The 22,340-nt window shown below is 35.9% G+C and overlaps 1 protein-coding gene across 8 annotated transcripts in view; it reads left to right on the top strand.

Moving 5' to 3' along the window:
* CCDC102B (coiled-coil domain containing 102B) overlaps positions 1–22,340 on the top strand; it is a 246,363-nt gene that overhangs the window by 103,488 nt on the left and 120,535 nt on the right. For all 8 annotated transcript variants that reach the window (XM_067014941.1, XM_067014939.1, XM_067014935.1 and 5 more), the window contains one exon: positions 1,067–1,276. In XM_067014941.1, the coding sequence (XP_066871042.1) occupies positions 1,067–1,276 (210 nt within the window). The remainder of the gene's footprint in view (positions 1–1,066; positions 1,277–22,340) is intronic.

Here is a 22,340-nt window from a genome sequence, read left to right as displayed (position 1 = left end):
TTAAGCATTAATCTTAATAATTAAAGACATGTCATGTTCTAAATTGCATTTTGAAATACTGTTTTCACCTCATATCCCAAACAGGCATTCCCAAATGTCAAATCACGTCATCTAAAATTTGATCCCTTAGTTTATTATTTTTAGTTGATAAACAAGTTCTAGTGCCAAGAATCTAATTTTAATTTCTTGTTTTTTAGAAGCTAGAGCCTCACTTAGATTTGGGAACAGAACATTTTTGACAATAATGGCACAATTATATGTGTATGAAAAAGCAGTTTTTAGACTTTTTAAATCAGAATTAATTTCCAAAGATATTATTGAAGTCTAACAGTTTCTTAATGTTGACTTCTCTTTTAGAATTTAAAATGTCATGAGAACTACTTTAAAATAGTATAATACTGTTCAATACTTTGCCATCAAGCCATTTAAAACTAAGTGTAAAAATAAGTAATTTTTGATCTTTATCCATAACAAATAGTTTAAAAATACCTCATATTTTAATCATGTTGCCAAACTCTATTCCCTGAAAATCAAATTGGCCATTCGCTCAGGTGAGTTTGACTATATTGTATAGTACTTTAATCATGGTATTTATATTTTATTACATTCACTTATCTTTATTTGCAGTGCCTACAAGTTGAAAGCTATAGTAAATAACTGAATGAAAGAGTGAATGAATACATGAACTATATCCATCCAACCAGAATTGCCCAAGAAATGATTTTTTGCCTTCTAAACTGATAAATGTTCATCAATTGAGTGGAGATTATTAACAAAATATTTTCAGTTTTTCACTTAATGTTACTCACTTATTTGACAATATGGTCTGTTTGCTTATAGAAATAGTGCCATAACCAAGAAGGCAGGTGTATTTATCTAGGGCATGATCTGGTCTTAGGACTTTTGTGTTGTCCTCAACTTTTCAGGCAAATAGAGTTTTCTGTTTAAAAATTGTATAAATGGACATATCCACGAACCTTTCTTAGTGGAGGCCTGTTTGCTGGGTGCCTGGCCTTTCGGCAATTACAAATGCTACATGTTGCTTTTCTGTGTTTTCTGTGTTTAGCTAGAGAGATTGCAGGCTGAAAATACATCCGAATGGGACAAGAGGGAGATACTTGAAACAGAAAAACTAGGACTGGAGAGAGAAAATAGAAGGCTAAAGTTTCAGGTGAAAGACACGGAAGAGCTCCTGGATAGGAAAAATAGATTAATTGCAAACTCTCAAGGTCCTGATTTCAAGAAATCGCAAACTGAACTACAGGAAAAAAACAAGGTATGGAAGCAGATGTTCTCACTTTCTGTATATTCCTGCCCCGAGGTCTAGTAGATGCTGCTTTAACTTTCACATACCTCAATTCTGAATATTTTCTTTTGTACTATCTCATATCTGATAGTTTGATCTTTTCCCGTTGTAATATAAAACATATATAAAGTGTTCATGATAGGAAAAGAGAGTGTGACAAATTTTGTATGAAGATGTTAGAATATGACAAATTGAGAGTTTCAAGCTTTTCCAAAAGGAAGAAAAACATGAAGCAAGGGATGAACCTTTGTGTGTTTGGTTTCCTGTTATAACTTTGTCTCAGTTTTCCACACAACTGATCTTATTTTCAATAAGTATATTTCTCCATTAATTTGGGCAACTATGTAATAAGCATTTGTCAGTAGCTATGGTAAGTATCTGCGTAAACATTTAAATGTAGCTGGTTCACTCCTATTTGGTTTCTTTTTAGTTAGTCTCAGAAAAATTATTTTTGAGTCAGTTAAACACATCGTGTTACAAATAGCCTTTATAGGCTAGGACATAAATGTTAAAACCAGAATTAAATTCAAATTTTGACTTTGGGAAATTTAGGTTGTTTTGGAATTGTTTTGTCCTAAAGCCAACAGACATATTTATTGCTATGGATGGGATTTTTTTGATAAATGGTTTTTAGATTTTTTAAATATTCTCTTAGTGGCAGTTGTAATTTATGTGTTTTAGTGTCAATATGCTACAAAACATATACAGCTTGGTTCTATTTCTTCCATGAAAGTATCTATAGTACCTTAATGCACAGTTCTATTTTTTTCACTCAATTCCTTTAACAGTGAGTTAAAAGTGAGTTTGAAAAGTTCATATTTTTGAGTTATGTAAGTAGTTCATACTCATATGAGCTCTAATAGCTAAACGGGCAGAAAAATTGAATTCCATATTACTTTTCCTTATTCTTTGTGATTTTAGGGATCTATTGCAAATGCAAGATTAAGTTGGATTAGTGTTTCATGACTTGGCAATGAAAATATCTAAAGTTAACTGTTATAGTCAGTGATCATAATTTTCTATTATACGGATTCATAAACCATCTGTAATGGTGTATGGTTCTGACATGTACACAACATATAAATCTGTAGAGAAACTTTTGCAGATTGCCAATTGTGAAAGCACAATTGTTTCAATTATGGAACAACTTTTGGTCATCAAAATATCTGTTTCCCTTTGGTTCACTTGAACAGAACAAGCATTTATTTATATTATACTCTGTGTCAGTCACTGCTCTAGATGCTGGTGATGTGAAGATTGATAAATCTTTTTTTTTTTTTTTTTTTCATTTATTTTTGGCCGCGTTGGGTCTTCATTGCTGCGTGCAGGCTTTCTCTAGTTGTGGTGAGCGGGGGCTACTCTTCGTTGCGGTGCGCTGCGGTGGCTTCTCTTGTTGCACAGCATGGGCTCTAGGCTCGTGGGCTGCAGTAGTTGTGGCATGCAGGCTCAGTAGTTGTGGCTCATGGGCTCTAGAAAGCAGGCTCAGTAGTTGTGATTCACAGGCTTAGTTGCTCCGCAGCATGTGGGATCTTCCCGGACTAGGGTTCAAACCCGTGTCCGCTGCATTGGCAGGCAGATTCTTAACCACTGCACCACCAGGGAAGTCCCAAGATGAATGAATCTTTATCCCTGCCTAGCATGGGCTTAGAGTCTGTCTGGGGAGATATACACAATATATCTATGTGTAACAATATACACATAAATTGTTATCAGTATTACATTGTGATGATTGCTAAGAGTAAAGTGGAACGGGAACTCAGATAAAGAAGTAATTCACTCTATTCCACTTTGATGCCTTTCTAGTTATATCAAACTGTTATAGCATAAAGAGTGTCATTTAGGAAATATGAGGGCTGATTGGGGTCTGTTTGGAGCTAGTATATATGCCAATTGCTTGTCCTGTTAACAGGCCACCCTAAGTTTAGACCTGGGCTCTTTGGGGCCAATTAGTTCTTTGGCCTAGAACTGAACAGAACTGGGAAGATTCTGGAAGGTCTGAACCACTCAGTGGGTGTGCTCATCAATCAGAAGACTATTCCCTAAGTGTTAATCATTTTGATGGCTGGGAGGAGGAGGTGTTAGCAATTTTTTACAATCTTCATTAAGAATTCAGACTCACCACTTAAACCAAAATAATTACTTGTCATGGAGCAGCTGTGGGTCAAAATCCTTGGTGCCACAGAGATACCCATAGCTCAAAATACCAAGATTCAGATGTCCCCAAATGTCAAATGAATCAAAGCTGCATATGGAACATGTCAAAGGCCAGGGAATAGTATAGATGTCATTATAACACAAAGCTAAATTGTGGTTTTAACATTTCAATAAAAACGAATCTATATGTATAAAATTATGTACATAAGTACCATAAAGGAGAAACATGTATATGTATGTATATAAGTACCCTATAGAATTACCAGATATCTAAATGCATGAAAGCACTATATATGAGTGAGATGGGCAAATAGGTGCTGGCCTATGAGACACAACTGTAAACATCATCGGCCTCTAAAAGAGATGCAAGATATCTTACACTTTATATTTACATCTAATCACATTTAACAAATATTTGTGGCAGATACAATTCTACTTGCTGCTCATAGAAATCTCCATATCAATAAATTTTGTTAATTTCTTGAGTTTTAACAATCTCATTATTCCATGAAATTTTTATAAATCCTATTTATTTGGAAGGAGAGGACTTTTACATAGTGTTTTTGGCTTTAGTATTATAGGGAATGCATTTTTAAAGAAAATGGCTTGCAATTTTAAATTGTACTATTAATTTAAAGATAGAGATTCTTCCTCACATGAGTGATTTCATCACATAAATCTCCATCTGGTAGTTGCTTTTATAGCTTATGTTTAAGGCTATGTGTGTATCAATTTTTTACAATTAATAAAAAGCAGTATACCTGAATTTTTAATGGCTAGATTGGAAAATTATTACTCTAGTAGTAGCAAATTATTTTTAAAGCATAAACCACTGCCACAGACTTTTCTAGAACAACTTCAGCACATGGATCTTTTGGTTTGTCATTGCTTTGGGTAATAGTTGCACTGTTACATGGCTTTAATATAATCGACAGAGCAACTGATATCTGATAACGGACCTTCTGCAGCAGTATTGAGGATACTCTTATCAGAATGAAGCTGCATTTTAAATGATGGCAAAGATGCTTGAGAATAGCTTTGGAAAACATAAAGGAATCAAAGTGTGTGGTTTAAAAGGAGAACCATGGAGCTACATTTGAAACTCTGACTCCACGGCCAATAGGTAAGTGTACTGGCAATGCCTGATCATTAGTCTGTGTATCTCCATACAACATTTTTTTTAAATCCACTTATGAATATGCAGAAACACATATGTTGGGATCATTAATATTTCATATTTTTAAAAACATATTCCAGGCAGTCAGTTACCTGAAATATTTGTTAAAAAATGTTCTTCATTTTCTTTCACAAGATCAGTGTCACTAAAAATTTGAAGTGTATTAAAAATTATGGTGATATCTAAAGTAGGGTGTTCATGTCACACTGTAATGTGGAAAGAAATTACTAATACTTTCTTTAGCTCCTACTTTTTGGGTTTCCATGTTATGAAGAATAATAAAATAAAAGATTTTAAATTAGTAAAATAGCATCTCCATATAACATAATCAGATTAACATATTATTCAATTAATAATCATTAAATATAATCATTTAAAAATGTTAAACTCATAAATCTCATACAGGCATAAAATGAACACATGTGAAAGGTTTTATTTAATCCATTCATTCCTGAAGAAACCAGTAAGATGTTATAGCCAGTTGAGAGAAGTATCTAAGTATCAGACAAGGGACAACGAGGAATGCTGAAATGCATTTGGTTAATAGATGCCAAACCGATTTTTTTTGCAAGGGGTAAGGACATAAATTGCACTGCCACCAGGCAAAATTAATCTGCAGCTTTATGGAAGAGAATAATATGCATTGCTGTGGGTTATCTAGAAATTACAGAGTTGTGTGTAAAATACCTTCAAGACACTACTGAAAGTTGCTGGTCCCTTTAGAGTGAGAAAACCCTACCTGGAGGACTGTGTTAGAAAGAACCATCTTCTCCAGGGCTTGGTGAAAAGAAAAAAATAAAAATAAACAGCTGTATGTACTTGACTAATTCTAATCCCTTTCTGAGCTCTTACTTGTCCCGTTTCTCCCTTTGTTCACTTCTCTGAACTTCAGGACAGAGGATAAGATAAGAAAAGATGAATGAGAGAAAAGGAAATGAAAAGTGGGGTTTGTGACCACCATAAAGTGATAAAACATAACAAAACAACCAAAGAGGAAACAGACACATATAACCTAATATTTATCAAAATGTGTCATCATTTTGCTGTAATGGAGAAAAGTAGAACTGCAATTCCCAACGATTTTTTTAAAAAATTATGATACGTATCCTATAAAGGCTGATTTGCTTTCTTCAATGTATGGCACAGATTCTTGTGCTTGTGAAGCCTTAATTCTGTTGATGTGTGGTATATGTATTTCCCATTGCAAACAATACTTTTTCGAGTGAAATGTTGTTGGAAAAAGTGGTCAGTATTCGACTGAGCAAAGCCCCATGAACTAGTCGACATACCTCTCATCAAGCGCTTTGGAAGCTTGTTTTCTTAAATCATTCTGGCAACTGATTCCCTTCATTCAGGTCACATAATGGGTCATTCTCAGAAAGTTAATGTGACAGAGTGGTAATTGATGTGTCTCAGGGAAATGACGAATTAATCTGAAAGCGGGAAGGCCATCAAAGTCAATTCCTAATGAATTTACTGACAGCGTCCATTCCTTCAACAGGAATGACATTATATTTATTTTGCTTGGCAACTTTGTCTTCAGAAATATTTTGTTTCCATTCAGTGGTGTAGCAGTCAAACCTATGGATCTGTTCATTTTTCCTCATTCATTATTGTTCTTCCAAAGCCTGCTTCTACTCATAGAATTATTGAACAATTTAAGAATAAACAATAATTTTATCTATCCTTTTACTGTTGTGAAAGAGTAATCATTTAAATATAGAACATTATAATTTGATATTATTCGATATTATCATTTTATGTCTTCCTTTAGCTGTTCTTAGCCAGCTTTGTTCCCTGAGATACATTAGAAATTTCAACTTTTAATATAGTTTTTAATAGAAACTTTTATTACTATAGAGACTTTTAGATATATGGAAAATTTTAACCCTTTTGTATGTGAAGTATGTTATATTTTGTTTATAAAAATGAAAATAATTTATTTTGAGGAATGACGTGTATATCAAAACACTAGGCTACACACGAGACATTCTTCAGAATAAATTATTTCATGAAACTTAGAAACACACCCATGATTTCGTATTCTTTTTCACAAAGGTGAATGGGATTGTGGGGATTGGGCAGAATGATGTCCTTTTTCCCAAGAATTTCTGAAGTTAGCAGAGAGAAAAATGCTTAAGTACCATTCGCTAATGTCATAAGGAAGGTATCTACTGAAAGTGCCTCACTGAACTGAAATAAATCAATATACTGCAAAACAGGGTGGCATTTACTTTAATATGATTGCTTTCACCCCTTCTCAAATACATACGCACGTGCGGGCACATACACATACGTGCACACACACACTCAATGAATTGATTTCTACAAGATTAATTCTAAAATAGGAGTATTAGTTTTCTTCCTGTTTTGTGATTCTCTACTGGAGCAAAGGTACACACATAAGATTTTGTATGTATGAAGCATTATTTCTAGGAATAAATTATTGCTGGGTGGAGTTTCACTTTCTCTTACTAAAACACCAAATGTTGTCATGTCTTGTTAAATTAAAATTATGAATATTAAATCTCAGTCCACAGAGGTTGGCACGTTCTCATAAATGTGTGGCAGATTAATAAATATATGCGATTATACTTTGATTTTCATTATTTAAATTTTATTGTGTATTTTGATTTATCTCTAATTCTTGTAGTCTCCCTTTTATTCTATTACAGGGCAAATGTCAGAGGACAACAAAGTCTGTAGGGTTAATGGAAGCTTTTATCATCTTTTAAAACCTCCTTCTTGTGTATCAAATAAATTACATTTTGTCCCATAACCAGTTAAAACGAAGATGCAAATTTTGACACTTCAGGTCACTTATATTTTACAGAATTAGAACTTCATGAAATTTTATAAGTTGTGATATTCAGGTATGAAATTATATCTCATTTTGTACTTGATATGACCAGCATACTGCTAATAATCCACTATTTTATTATAAAATGACTGGCAGTTCCCATAGCTGCTATCATTTGATTTATAATAGCTTGATTTAAAGCAGAGATAAAAAAATAATATTTAGCTTCTTATTTAAAATGACAAAACACTATGGTTATAATGTTTCTTTGAAATTAAAGCTAAAATTCAAATTTAAAATAAAACTATAAGGTTAATGGAAACTCAGATAACTTTAGTAGGTCTGAAACATTCACTATTTTTTCTAAATTTTTCTTTATCTTAAACTGAAATCACATTACATGAAAGTAACCATTTTAAAGTGAATAACTTAGTGGCATTTAATATACTGACAGTGTACAATCACCTCTAACTGATTCCAAAACATTTTCATCATCCCCAAAGGAAATCCTCTAAGCATTAGACAGTAGCTCTCCCAAGTCCCCAGCAACCACAAATCTGCTTTCCATCTCCATGGATTTACCTATTCTGGCTATTGCATATGAATGGAGTCATACATGTAACCTTTTGTGTCTGGCTTCTTTAACATAACAGAAGGTTTTCGAGGTTCATGCTCTTTGCAGCAAGCATCAGTACTTTATTCCTTTGTTGGCTGTATAGTATTTGATTGTATGGATATACCACCATTTGTTCATCCATTCATGGGCTAATGGACACTTGGGTTGTTTCCATCTTTTGGTTCTTTTGAACAAAGGTATTATGAACATGCATGTACATGTATTTATTTGGATACTAGTTTTCAATTCTTTTCAGTATATATCTAGGAGTAGCATTTCTAGGTCATATGGTAATTCTATATACAACTTTTGGAAAGAATAACAAATTTTTTTTTTCTTTTTTTTATGACACAATGTATGAGAATTCCTATTACTCCACATCCTCAGCAACACTTGCTCTTTTTTGGTGTTGGTTTTGTCTTTTTAAAATTATACCCACACTAGTGGGTGTGAAGTGGTATATCATGTTGTGGTTTTGATTTGCATTTCCCTTGTGACTAACAGTGTTGAGAATCTTTCTATGTGCTTCTTGGCTACTGTGTACCTTCTGCAGAGAAATGTCTGTTCAAGCCCTTAGCCCATTTTTAAATAGGGTTGTTTGCCTTTTTGTTGAGTTGTGAGAGTTCTTTGTATATTCTGAATACTAAACCATTCTCAGTTATATGAGTTGCAAACATTTTCTACCACTCTTTAGGCTATCTTTTCATTTGCTTGATGTCTTCTGATGCATGCAGTTTTGTTGTGGTTTTTTTTTTTTTGCATGCAGCTTTTAATTTTAATGAATTCCAATTTATTTTTTTTCTCTTGTTGCTCATGCTTTTAAAGTGTCATTTCTAAGAATCCATTCCTAAATCCAAGGTTATGATGATTTACTCCTATGTTTTCTCCTAAGACTTTTATAATTTTACCTGTTATGTTTAGATCATTGATCCAGTTTGAGTTAAATGTTGTAGATGGTTGCAAGATAGGGGTCCAACTTCATTATTTTACATATGGATATCCAGTTGCCCCAGCACCACTTGTTGAAGAGACTACTTTTTTCCCTATTGAATGGTCTTGGCACCTTTTTTGAAAATCAGTTGTAAATAGATGTATGGGTTTATTTTCTGGATTCTCAGTTCTATTCCATTGGTCTACATGTTTACTATTATGCCAGAGAATTCACCTACCTTTGTAGTAAGTTTCAAAATCAGAAAATGGGAGTCCTCCAACTTTGTTCTTCTTTTTTAATATCATTTTGGATATTCAGGGCCAATTGAAATTCCTTATCAATATGAGGATGAGCTTTTTCATTTCTGCAAAAAATGCCATAAGGATTTTGACATGGACTCCTTTGAATCTGTAGATGAATTCTGGGAATATTGAGATCTGCTGAATATTTGTGTTTCTCCAAAATTCACAGGTTAAAACCTAATCTCTAATGTGATGGTATTTGGAGGTGGGGCCCTTGGGAAGTGATTAGGTCTAAGGGCAAAGCCCTCATGAATGGAATTAGTGCCTTCATAAAAGAGGCTCCAGAGAGCATGCCACATTATTATTCAATGAAAGTGGTAACCGCTAAATGTGTGATTCAACTCATATATAACAGGAAAATAGGACCAGAGGTTAAAGAATGAAAGAATAAAACTCTTATCCTGGGTCCATGCTCAATATTTGAGTAATTTTGGCAAAGTAACACTCTTTGTGCTTTAGTTTTTTAATTTGTAAAAGAAGAGTTTGGAATAAATACCTGAGACTCTTCCATCACCCAAATTCATGATCCTATTATGTTTTCCAAAATTTAGCTACAGATTTAAATAAAGATACTCATTCAGGTTCATGAGGACGATGTAATATTTCTTTGGAATTTCAGTTTATTTTCACTAAAATAGCTGTTGGCTCCTGGTACAGCTTAGTGTACTCTTTCTACTTGCTGGATCGATTTCTTTTTAATTCACACAGTTAAATTTAATATGGTTGTTGACATAATTGAGAGATTTTTCATTTCATATTTCTCTGCTACTGGCCATCACTTTCTGTTTCCCTGTCATTTTACTATGCTTAATTTAATAGTATTTAAATCTCCACAGCATTTGGCAGCCTTTCTAATTCTCTCTAAATTCTAGGAAAATCAAGGAGAGGAAGCATCAGTAACTAACAAGCATCATCTCTTTGCTTTTTAACCAATTTCTATTTAATTTTCTATTACATAGTTTCTTTTTTTTTTCTTTTGTGAGTGTGGTTCTGTTTTAGTGCAAAATGAATAGGAAATCAATCAAAAATAATAATTACATATAACATTCATATTTCACATTCTATTTTCTGTTACTCTGAAAGCACGTTACTTCATGTACATTTGGTAGAATTTACATGGTGAAGAGAAGGAATTTAAAAAGAGATTAGATGTTCTGATCTCCTAGAGTAGTGTTTCTGAACATCAGATCCTGATCCTATCTGTCCCAGATAGGGTGCTGTCTGAAAATAAAAATTCTGAATTAGTAGGCATGTGACTTGGGAACTAGAAAAGTATATATTTTAAAACAAATAGCTAGGTGACTTCTTTGTGCTCTAAAATTTGGAAAACCACCGGTTAACATCAACGTTCTCAAAATATTTTATAATGCCCTTTGTGATAACTGTAAATGACTTCAGGTTGGTTCTGATTTGGCATTACTGAAGTTTGTGTGTGTGTGTGTGTATGTGTGTGTAACTTTAGGGAGGATGATGATTGGGGTAAATATCTTCTGTTAATGGTAATTTTTAATTATTTATTTTCAAGGATGTTTTATATACTTTATAGTTAATTTAAATAAATATCACAAATGAAATTTATTTTCCAATCTACTACACCAGGGCTTGAAAATCTGGTTCTCTTTGCACCGGAGGCATGTTGGTGGCTGTTTTAGTGGCATGTCCTTGACAGTGTGGAGGACAAGCAGTGAAATGTGAGAGGTCTGCCATGCCAGGGTGAGGCAGGTTTAGGGGAGCAGTAATGTATGGAGAAATAAATAGCTGGCTGAGTCTGTATTACAAGAATAATTTTACCTTTAACCAGTTGAAATTAATTATCCTACCTTAAGCCAGATAGAATTAATTCCGTTTCTTCCAAAGAAACTGTGTATTTGGCATGATTGGGGGGTGGGGTGTAGCTGGAGCGTTTTTTACTCATATTAAACGAGCATCTTGTAATTAGTACTATGTCCTTTGGCTCTATGTACAATACAGGAGAAAAGAAAAAAAATTCAGATCTACAAATTTTAAAAACCCAAATGTGTCCTTCTCTCCAGATAATTATCTTAGTTTTAATGTCTTCTAGTCTATATTTGAATGAGTCACTTCTTATTAGCCTAACCTGTACCGTATGAGAAATGTCCCTTTTATTCTTTCTTCTTGTTAGATTTGTCTTATCTACTTTTTGCTTATTAGCAGGTAATCCATTTTAAGAAAAAAAAATCAATTTCAGTCTGCTTTCAGTTTTAATAGCTGTATAAGAAGTATAAATGAAGAATTATTTTTCAAAATGAGTTAAAAGGATTTTCAGTTTTTTTCCTGTGACGTAGGGAGCACAAGCTTTCAAATCTTGTAATCCATCTCACTACTTATTTCACGTGTTTGTAAAATATAACTTACAAAGAGTAAAAAAATAACATTAAGACATGATTTTATAAAAGGTTCAGATTATCTCGTCCTATCTAGTGTAGGTATAAGAAATTTCATTTAAAGCCAGGTAGCACCTACTTTCATTCGTCTATTGATTTAATCAACAAACATTTACTGAATTCTGTATCACTCAGAGCTCAGTTGTAGGGATCAGAAAATAGATAAATAACAAAAGTATACAATGCAAGGAATCAGATGATTTCAAAGGATTGGTGGAGCAGACTCTGCTTTGGATGTACAGTCAAGACTCCTGGTAGACCACCATGGAATGAGTCTAAGTAGAGAATGGGTTCCCCCGGGAAGGTATCAGGAGGATATGGGGCTTGGATGTCCCTGTTTCATCCATACCTCCATGATCACTCCACCTTAGCTACAAGCTGGGAGTAAGGAAGTCACCCATAGCATTGGGCCTGCTAGTTCTGTAACTTCTTGTTGCCTCTCTTTCCACTGAAATCAGCTCCAAATCCAAGCCTCACTTGAGAGCATCTCTTTTCCAGCATCTAAATCTTAATCTGAAACTCTAGCTATAAGAGACTCAGGAAAACACAAATGTTCAGCATTACAAAAGGGAGAACTAGAAGGGGCCTGGAAAAATGTTGATACAGTCAATCTATTGTATGTTTCAGACAGACACAGTATAGATAGGGGATATAAGGGTGGCAAGACACACTATTACAGATGTCCTCCTGAAAACTACAGTCAAATCAAATCATCAGCATAGAGATCTACAATGGTGACTCTGTTAAATGCTGCAAATTAGTAGATTCCTGTCATTGCTTCTTCCTGGGAAATGATGATTCAGATTGAGATCAGAAAGATGGAAGGAAATAGTTACCTGGAAGAGTGATATAAGAGCATTCCACACCAAGTGAAAAGGGCAAGAGCTCATTTGCTACTGGTGAAGTTTGTATCTTTTGGGGGAGATTAAGTTCCTTGAAAACCACTAATTTTCTTTTTCTTTTCTTTTCTTTTCTTTTCTTTTCTTTTCTTTTCTTTTCTTTTCTTTTCTTTTCTTTTCTTTTCTGAGATCATTTTAAGTGTCTCATGGCTTTGGGGAGAGATACTTGGAAGAAAGCTGAGGTTCTGAGACTCCGCCGCCTGTGTCTACTGTCTCCCAAGACCCTGGGCTGGCGATAGAATTTCAAGGAATGTTGGTGAGTCGAGGGAGGAGACTTGCTCAGCCAGAGTTCGTGTGCCATGGAAGTGGTAGGGCAAGCACAAAGAAAGGGTCAAGGGATCTCCTAAATTAACCTCCTAACTACCACCCTGGAAGGATCTGGCAGTTATACTTACTTAGTTGGTGCAGCTGAAGGAATTGTTACGTTATATTTTCAAGTTGCTTTATCCTTAGATCTTGTTGTTCTCTGTCCAAATGTATCAGCACTGAAAATAAAGTACCTTTGTATATTGTTTTAAGGACTTCCTCCATGAATTCAGATTATTCTTGGTGTATGCTAATGACATAGTTTAGTTTCTTTAATTATCAAGCCTGTGTCAAATGGTTATTTTGGATGTTTTCTGTTACCATCCTTTGAAAAATACTTGTTGATTACTTATTTACCTAAGAATGGCAATGTTTTGCTCTGAATCTTTATCTCTTTTTATTCCAAAAGCCTAAAGTACAATCAGTGTTTGCCTCACCATAGAAATACGGAGTTATTTTTATTGGTATACAACCTGAAAATAAATCTCAAGTAGAAAATGGACAGGGTGACACTGTCACTCCTGACATAAGAATATGCCCATTCCTTTTGTTTGCCATATGCATACTATAGAAACACATATTACATTTTCCCCCTCTTTATACACACAGACATGCAGAGCTACATATACACAAGACATTGTCACATATACATATGACAATGTGATAGGCCAAATAGTGATACATCCAATATGATAAAGACAAGGAATTTTCTTGTTCATTTAAGAAAATTTGAAATGAGTTCCCAATAAAATCCAATAAATCAAAATTTATTTTCTAATAAATTAAAACCATTGCAGTATTAAAAGCAAATATATTCTTTATAATAAGCAGTTTTTAAAGGAAAATAGAGTTTAGGTAGGTTAAAAAAAGTCTTCTATTTCAAGGGAAAACAGGGAATTAGTATATGCAAGTGGTATTTGGCTTCTAGCTCTCAAGTATGTGTTATATATAAAAAGAAAAGGGAAAGACATGATCACAATCCCATACACAAGTGTGCTTAATAATACATGTGAAATATGGGTAGATTTTTTTCATATGTGTGTTGGAGAAAAGTACTCCCTAACGTATTTTATATTTTTATATCTATTTTGAGCGGTATATTCCATGATGTAGATTATATTTTTGTTACTTATAAATGGCATAACATTAAATAATTTCCCCAACTACTAGTTACCAACACAATATATTTAAAGTGACAATGAAACTAGGTTATTCAGTATCTATGTAAATATCTGGACAGTAGTAGAGGGGTCGAAAAACTTATATTGACCACATTCTTATTAGCAGAAATCTAGGCTTCTCTATGGCGAAACCTGAGAGAGATAAGTAGAAATTTCTTACCTATGTTGAGCTGAAAAACATTGGCTTCCTCATAAACTCTACCAGGCATATTTCAGCAATTACATTTTTTAAATTTGGACATTCAGAAGCAGCATTTCAGTGTCTGGAAAAACTACTCATCTTGTTAAGGTAGTGATCATACTGGAATATGAGGAGATTTAACGTACAGAACTGTGTTTCCCTGAAAGAATTTTTATTCTTCTAGAAGTACACAATACGAAGTTGAACTCTGCTGCAAATTTAGTGCCAAGCAAAAATTTTCTCTTCCTATTTAAGTCCTGAATTCGTTATGAAAATCCTCTTAGTATTTGTAGATGTGAGGGTGAGGTAGTTATACAGTTTCTCCAGTCAAAATTGTGTTGAGGTATTAGAGTTTATTCAGACGTGTGGTTCCAAGATTTGTGAGAAAATAACTTCAGTATTCTTTTTGTGGTGAATTTTGCATGTGTTCTTGCATTCTTGTTTTATAACAAGGACTTAATTACCAAGATGCTATGCTATTTCAAAAATGTAGTTGAATTTTGGCAAGAATCTGAATGATGCTGTATCCTGAGGGACCATATTATTAATCATAAAAAAAAAGCCACCAGGTCCTCTTGTAGGTACTGTGGGAAGAGAAGCAAACAGATAATAATGATAAAAATCCCTGCCCCCGTGAATGCTGCATTATAGCACCTAATACAGATAAGAGAATACAATACATAATTCAGTGCATATTCTTTATGAGGAAGAACCCCAACTTCATGAAGGGTAGCCAGAAGTAACAGGATTCCAAAGGAGATGACTGTATTCATTTTCTAGGGTTGTAATAACAAATCATCACAAACCTGGTTGCTTAAACATCAGAAATTTATTCTCTCATAATTCTGGAGGCTAGAAGTTCAAAGTGGAAGTTTTAGCCAAGTAAGACCCACGTCAGACTTCTGACCTCTAGAATTCTAAGATAATATATTTGTGTTGTTTAAACCTCTAAGTGCATTATAATTTGTTACTGCAACAGTAGGGAACTACACGGTGCTACTACTCTGCACTTGGATTTGATGTTCTGACAGGGGCTGGGATACATACTTACATCTCTGTATGAAATACTTCTGCAAACCATACAAAGTGTACATGATGCTAACATAATATACAGAAAACAGCTTCCATGAATTGAGCACATAGTATGTACCATGCCTTGAGCTAGGTGTGCTGCAAACATGGCATCGTATAAAATTTGCTGATAGTTATATATTTTTTTTATCATTCCCCTTCTATAACTGAGGAACCTGACATCTTGTGAGGTTAAGTAACACAGCCAATAAATAGAGGAACCTGTATTCGAATGCAGGTTTCCCCTGAATGATGAAAAAAAAAATTATTTGAATCATGTTGCCTCCCTGTGAACTAGAAATTAAAGACCTAGAAGCAACCTTGGTAACAGAATCGCATTGAGCTTGCTGTCTGTATATCACCTGGAAAAGAAGATCACACATGAGTAGCCACCAACACAGAGTACATGGTATCCTGGGACATGATTCGGCAGCATTTGCTGTGTGTGGATTCATACTGATGAATATATGGATCCCGGGGGAGTGCTTTTAATTTACTATAAGGGCTCATCGGCAAAACTTGCTGTTTGTACAGAGCTACTTCCATGAAGTGCTTGTTTTGTCCCATGTTTACTGCTGTAGGTGGCGTCAGAACCAACCTAGGAACTCTCCTGCGAGTGAAATGGTTGAACTTCCTAGTCTACTAAAATCAGTCGTATAACTTCTGATACAGTCTCTGTCCCTCTCTCCCTCCTTTCCTCCGACACTTAGCAGATCTCTCTGTTTCTACTGACACATTCCTCACCTTTTCCTTAATACGGCAGATTTGGTTGGAAATACCAACAATAGTACAACGTCAAAACATGCTGGATCCACAGCATTTCAAATTGGAAAGAATCTTTCCATGCGAAAGGAAGCAAGTAGATTCGCTGACTCATATGCCAGGGCCCTCACTTCGGTCTCTGATATTTTATTTGAGGGGGGGAATATAGTTGCTTTGCAATGTTTTGTTAGTTTCTACTGTACAGCAAAGTGAATCAGCTCTACGTACACATATATCCCCTCTTTTTTGGATTTCCTTCCCATTTAGGTCACCGCAGAGTCCCACTGACATTACCTGTTAGCTCAAGCTGGGCTTCATTGACCTGTGAACTCTGGTCAAGCCCTGAAGAAATGAATTCTTCTCTTGACCTGCCCCCCCCCCCAACCCCGCTTAACCTAGCTGAGTTGTATCAACCTCTTACTTTATGCCAGTAATTCTCAAGTTTTAGCGAGTTTCCAGAAACACCCAGACGGCTTGTTAAACTAGTCCCCATCCCCAGGTTTGCTGATTGGGAAGGTCCGGGGTAGGGCTTGAGTATTTGCATTTTTAACAAGCTCCCAGGTGATGCTTATGCCGCTGGTCTGAAGACTGCACGTTCGGAACCACTGCTACAGCTGAAGCACTCAGAGAGGAAGCGTGGAAAAAGCAGCAAGAACAAACGACAGTTCTCTGATCCTGCTACGGATAAGCACTCTGTTCAATGCTCCCATCCTCCATGCACCCACAGCCTCTCTGAGAGAGAACGGTCCTGCAACCCGTCGGTTCTCAGCCCTAGCTTTGTATTAAACTCACGTGGGGGAAGTTATTAAGAAGTACTCAGATACCACTCCCCAGATAGTCATGAAGTCAATCCGACCTGTTGAGGTGACATCATTATTTTTTAAAGCACCCCACCTCCACCAAGTGATTTTATGTGCAGCCAGGTTGTAGACCCCAAAAGGGAGGCCTGAGTTTACAGGCAGGCGTCCAGCAACCAGCCCTCCCATACCTTTATCCTGGATGCATTTTCATGGTCTCCTCCCATCACAGTGGCCCAAAGATTCAAGGTTTCCCCAAGCTGAGGTTCTTTTCACTTATTTCTTTATTCTCTACCTAGAGATGCTTCTTTCCTAAAGGATGACACGATGAATGACTTCAAAAGGAGACCCTGCCCCTCTGCTCGGTGCAAAGTTCATCTGAGAAGGTGTAAGCACATATGAGGTCAAAAGTTTAGCCACAGCAGAAGAACATCAATCCATCACCAAGGTAGTAATTAGTAAAAGCTTACTGTGCGTGCGCCAAAGAGACAGTTCACCAACCAGGAGCCCTCGAACCAAATATGGAAGGAGGCTCAGGGGTGTATTGAGATAAAGCAGCTTAAATAGTGAGGAGGCAGTGACTGTTTATCCTTCACAGAAGTTGGTTATAATATTTGAGTTTTCCTAAATGATAGGGATGAGTTAGTGGTTACCTCGTATCAATTTGGGGAAACAGTTTAAGCTTTGGCTTATGGTTTCCAGATACCTAAGCAAGAAAGGACCCAGGTCATGCTAATCTGGCAAAATAAGCTGCATTAAACTTGTTTGCCTGACTGAATTGGTTTTGCCTGCTCAGGGAATTTTCGAGGCTGGTCTCCATTTGTTTTGGGTTTTCACAATCACCATACCACGCCCAGCGGACCACCCACCAAGCCACCTTGAAAGGGAGGTGAGGGAGGGAGTGGAGGAGAATCCAGGACGCCCGTCTCCGTTTTCGACCTCCCTGCAGCCCTTTTCTGAGGTGAGCTCCTCCAGACGCTATTTCTCCTCGGGGTTACTTTTCTCTCCTAGTCGCATCCTCCAACCGAGGGATGGGGTGTCATCAAATCACACAATGAAATGGAGCCCAAGTAGTACACTGCCTCATTTCAGCTTCTCTTCATGATGTTCTTGACTACCAAGCCTCCTCCCTTACGTATGTGTGAGTAACGTCTCTCTGTTCTTGTTTCATGCATATCTACAATGTGTCAGTGCTTTCCCAGGCTGTAACGTCCATTATTTCATCTTGTATTTATATTTAGATTTGGTTACTAATGTTACGAAAATGCGGCCTCTGTACACCAGTGCTGGATTAAATCTCGACAGAGTTTTGGGTGAAGTAGAAAGAAAGAGCTTTATTGCTTTGCCAGGCAAAGGGGGCCACAGCGGGCTCATGTCCTCAAGACTGTGTGTCCTGCCCTGGAGGGGGTAGTGAGGCATCTTAGAGTGTTCAAGGAGCAGGGCGTGGTCAGCTCATGGACCTTGTTCTGATTGGTTGGTGGTGAGGTAATCGGGTGTCAGCATCATCAACCTTCTGGTTCCAACCGGTCTGGAGTCTCTGTGCTTGTGGGCAGCGTGCAGTTAACACCTTCCACCTGGTGAGGGTTTCAGTATCTGCAAAACAGCTCAAAGGATGTGGTTCAGATTATTATCTATAGTCTTGAGGAAGAACTAAAAGGTCCTTGACTTTGTTTAATGGCTAAAGTATCACTTTGTCTTGCTTGATGGTTTCCCTTTCTTTCTGCATTTTCTTACTTCTCTAAGTTTATTCTTTGACTGAAATTTTTCTACAGACCAAAGGAAGGTGCAGGACATGGGTGAGAGGTCAGTTCTGGGAAGGCCTCATAGGGTCCTGCTTGGTTACACCAATTCAGATGAGCAGCACTGATCTTTAAAAAGTGGAAGGAAGATGTCACTCTGAGCCAGTGTTTATTCGGAAGATCTCACACCGGTCTATAAATATACCTACCGATGATCATCCGGCTACCACAAAGCCCACCGCCAAACGGTTAAATTGGGGCGCACCGTGACAGTGGACACGTGTTTGTTCTAATAGTTCAGTTTTGGTAGCGCACTAGCTACACAAAAGCTATGAGACATATTTTAAAGACTGAATTAATAAAACACCAATGTCTTAACACATTGCTTTTTATAAACAAACTACTTAAAACAGAAATATTCTGATTGAAATTACATTTATAAATTAAGAGTTTCTCTGATAGGAATAATAAATTAGCCAATTATTGTTAAAATTGGATGAAAAGTGAGGATGAAAAGAAAGAAAGCCAACGTGGACATATGGCTTTTGCTAACATTTCGTGAGAAATGTAGTGCAGAAATATTTTATTAGATTTTCTTAAATACTATAACAATAGTGGTAGTAATACAGATTATTTTTTAAATATGTAAGGGCTAGAAAAGTTTCAAACTCTAACCTAGAAAGGTAAGTAGGAGAAAATGTAAAAATTTTTTTTTTCTGTTTAATCAGTGTGGTCCCCAGATTTACAACTTTATCTTAATCAGTGCTTCTGCCTATTAAAATGTCTATTATTTCTTTGCACCAGCAAGAATGAATCAGATTATGAGATCAAATACGTATACTTATCTATAAAACATGCATTAGGGAAAAATAGATTTTAAACTCTTTATCTTTGACTTGCTCTTGGTATCTGTCAATATAAATTAAAAAACAGTATAATTTCAAGGAGACAGGAGCTAACGAGAATATAATTCTCCTTTAGAACAACTACAATAGACATAATTGTTCAATTGATTTAAAGTTAGTAAATGTCTGTTATTTTCACACACATTAAAAGTCATATATACCTGATCTACTGTGAAAATATTTCCATAATGGCAATGATTGCACTCATTTCCGTGAGTGACTTTTGTTATTATTAAACCTCCTTATGTAATGAATATCTTCATGGCACTGCCTTCTTTCCACATCTACTTCAAGCTGCGTTTCACTTTTGAAATGCTTTTTCCTTCCAAGGTTTATTCAAGTTTGATTTGTGTTCATCGTTCTTTATGGAGTATATTTATTATTAAAGTGCAGTATGGATAGTTGTTTCTAAATTAAAAATTTCAAATTATTACCTGAAGCAAAATTTGGAAGATCAAGAATAAATGAATCAGGAAAACAGTAAATTTTAAGTCATTCTTTAAGATTTTTACAGGTCAAACAATATTCTCCTGCCAACGGCTTATACAAAGTTCATACAATAAACAAGCCAAAGATTAGAGTTTGTTTGAAATTTCATGTGTTTCTACTACCTGGAAATATTTGAGTCTAAAATAAATGGAGTCAGCACATGGAATGGGAAAGCAGTGCGGTGCACGAGAAAGTGTGGACATCAGAATCAGACATGCATTTGTTCCGGAATCTATCATTGGATAGCTTTTTAAACCTCATCAAGTCTTAGATTCCTGATTAAAAATCCTCATAAAAATATTGTGAACATTAAATAAGATCATGTCTTACACCCTGTTAATGCTTAACACACGAACGTTGTTTCATTCAGTTACGTAAGCATGTATTCATTTATTCAATAGTGTGAACACCTATAGGCAGGCATGAAAGGCCCTGTGTTAATAAGAAACTTAGTTTCTGCTAATAGCATTTAGATGTTAATGCTCAATGGTTTTTTACCTCCCCTATTTCCTCTCATGTAAGTGGTCTGTTTTATCTAGTACATAATATATTGAATAGAAATTTTCCTAACTGAGAAGTGGCCTAATAGCTGTCAGAAATGACAAGAGATTTGTAGTTCTAAATTTCTATAATTACACATGATATAACATCAATAGTAAATAGTCCATCGGTTAGAGTTTTGTTTTTATTTTTGAAAGTCAAATAATTCTAAATATTTCCTTCCTTCCTCTGGGGATACAATAGTGACCAAGATAGAAAATGCCCTAATGGTTGGTAAAGCCTGCTAGACAGGCAGGATCTTATATAATTGCAAATAATTTAAGGATTAGAAGTATGTCAGCAAGAACAGGACATGCAATGGATTTTCCTTAGGGAATGGGAGAGGGGAACCAAGGCGGTCACCAGATCTCAGGTGTGTTTAGTTTGGAGCACAGCAAACAACTCATTTGCAGACAGTAAGTGGGCAGTTAGGTAATGTTAACAAACTCAAACTTGAGACGCTGTTGAATTCTGATGTCTCCACCTGCTAACTGTGTGACCTGAGCACCTCTTTGATCTGAGACTGTTTTCTCACTTATAAAGTGGTGATAATAATAAACATTTACCTTAAAGAGCATTTGTGAGGATTAAATGAGATACTTCAGAGAGCTTATCCTCACGGTCAGAGCAGAGTAAGGCCTCAAAACATTTCGGTTATGAAGTTACCATTCTATTATACGGGCTTAGACGTCAGAGGCGTTGTCTGGATTATAAGTATGAATTTCAGAATTTTGGGCTCACGGGTGATGCTTGATTCTGTTGGGAGGGTGAAAAGGTTAATAACTGTCAGCAGAGGAAGCAAAGCTAAGACACTGATATTGATCCCATAGAAATCATATATGATAAGTATTAGAGAAGGTGGAGTTGGCCAAGTAGGCTGCGAAGGAGCCTCAGAAGAAAAGAGAAGATTTGAAGGTGGTGTTGCTTGAAAAACACTGATTCCAGGAAAGGGAAGCGGTCACCTCTGTCAAGTGCCACTGAGAGCACACGGGGAATAAATGACATCTTTTGCATTTAGGACATGGGAGTCCACGGTGATCTTGGTGAGAGCTTTTTGGAGATGTAATGGGGCAGAAGCCATTGGAATGGAATAGGAATAGATTGGAGTGAAAGGGGAAGAAATGGAAGAAGCTACTATAGACCACTATTTTAATTTGCCTGATTGTGAAATTTTTGAAAAAGAGAAATAGAATAATTATATTAGGTAGTGGAGTAATTTTTCTTTTATTAGAGACATGAGCCTTTTTATTGCTGTGAGTAGAGAGGTAGGGTTTGAAATTATGAGGCAGAAAGGAGATAACCAGTAATTTAAGTTTTCTGAGCATAGATGGATGCATTGGCTGGAATGGGATTCTGTCACCTCTTCTATTTCGGTAAATCGGGAGGAAGACCAGATGTATGCTGATGTAGGGACCTTTTTCTGTCAAGAGCATGACTGATGCCTTTTTGGGCATGTGGAATAGAGGGGAACAACAGTTATTGTAGGGCAAGAAAGTAGTTGAAATGATGGCTCTTGGCACCTAAGCTTAATAATGTAAGTGGTGGAGAAATTACAGGGTGATGGGCTGGAGGTCGTGATGAAATGGCACAATAGGTGTGTGCTCAGGTGGTGGTGATGAGAGCAATAAAGCAGATCAGCTAGAAGATTCGGAATTGGCGCTCAATGAGTTGTTTAGGATTTTCATCAAACGTATTGTAAATCATCACAACTAAAGATTAGTATGTATAAAGTTATGTATTTTTCAAACCTATAAAGGACATTGAAAAAGACATTGAAAA

The sequence above is a fragment of the Kogia breviceps genome, chromosome 15, assembly GCF_026419965.1.
Source record: "Kogia breviceps isolate mKogBre1 chromosome 15, mKogBre1 haplotype 1, whole genome shotgun sequence".
Lineage (NCBI taxonomy): Eukaryota > Metazoa > Chordata > Mammalia > Artiodactyla > Physeteridae > Kogia > Kogia breviceps.
This window is presented reverse-complemented; position numbering and strand designations above follow the sequence as displayed.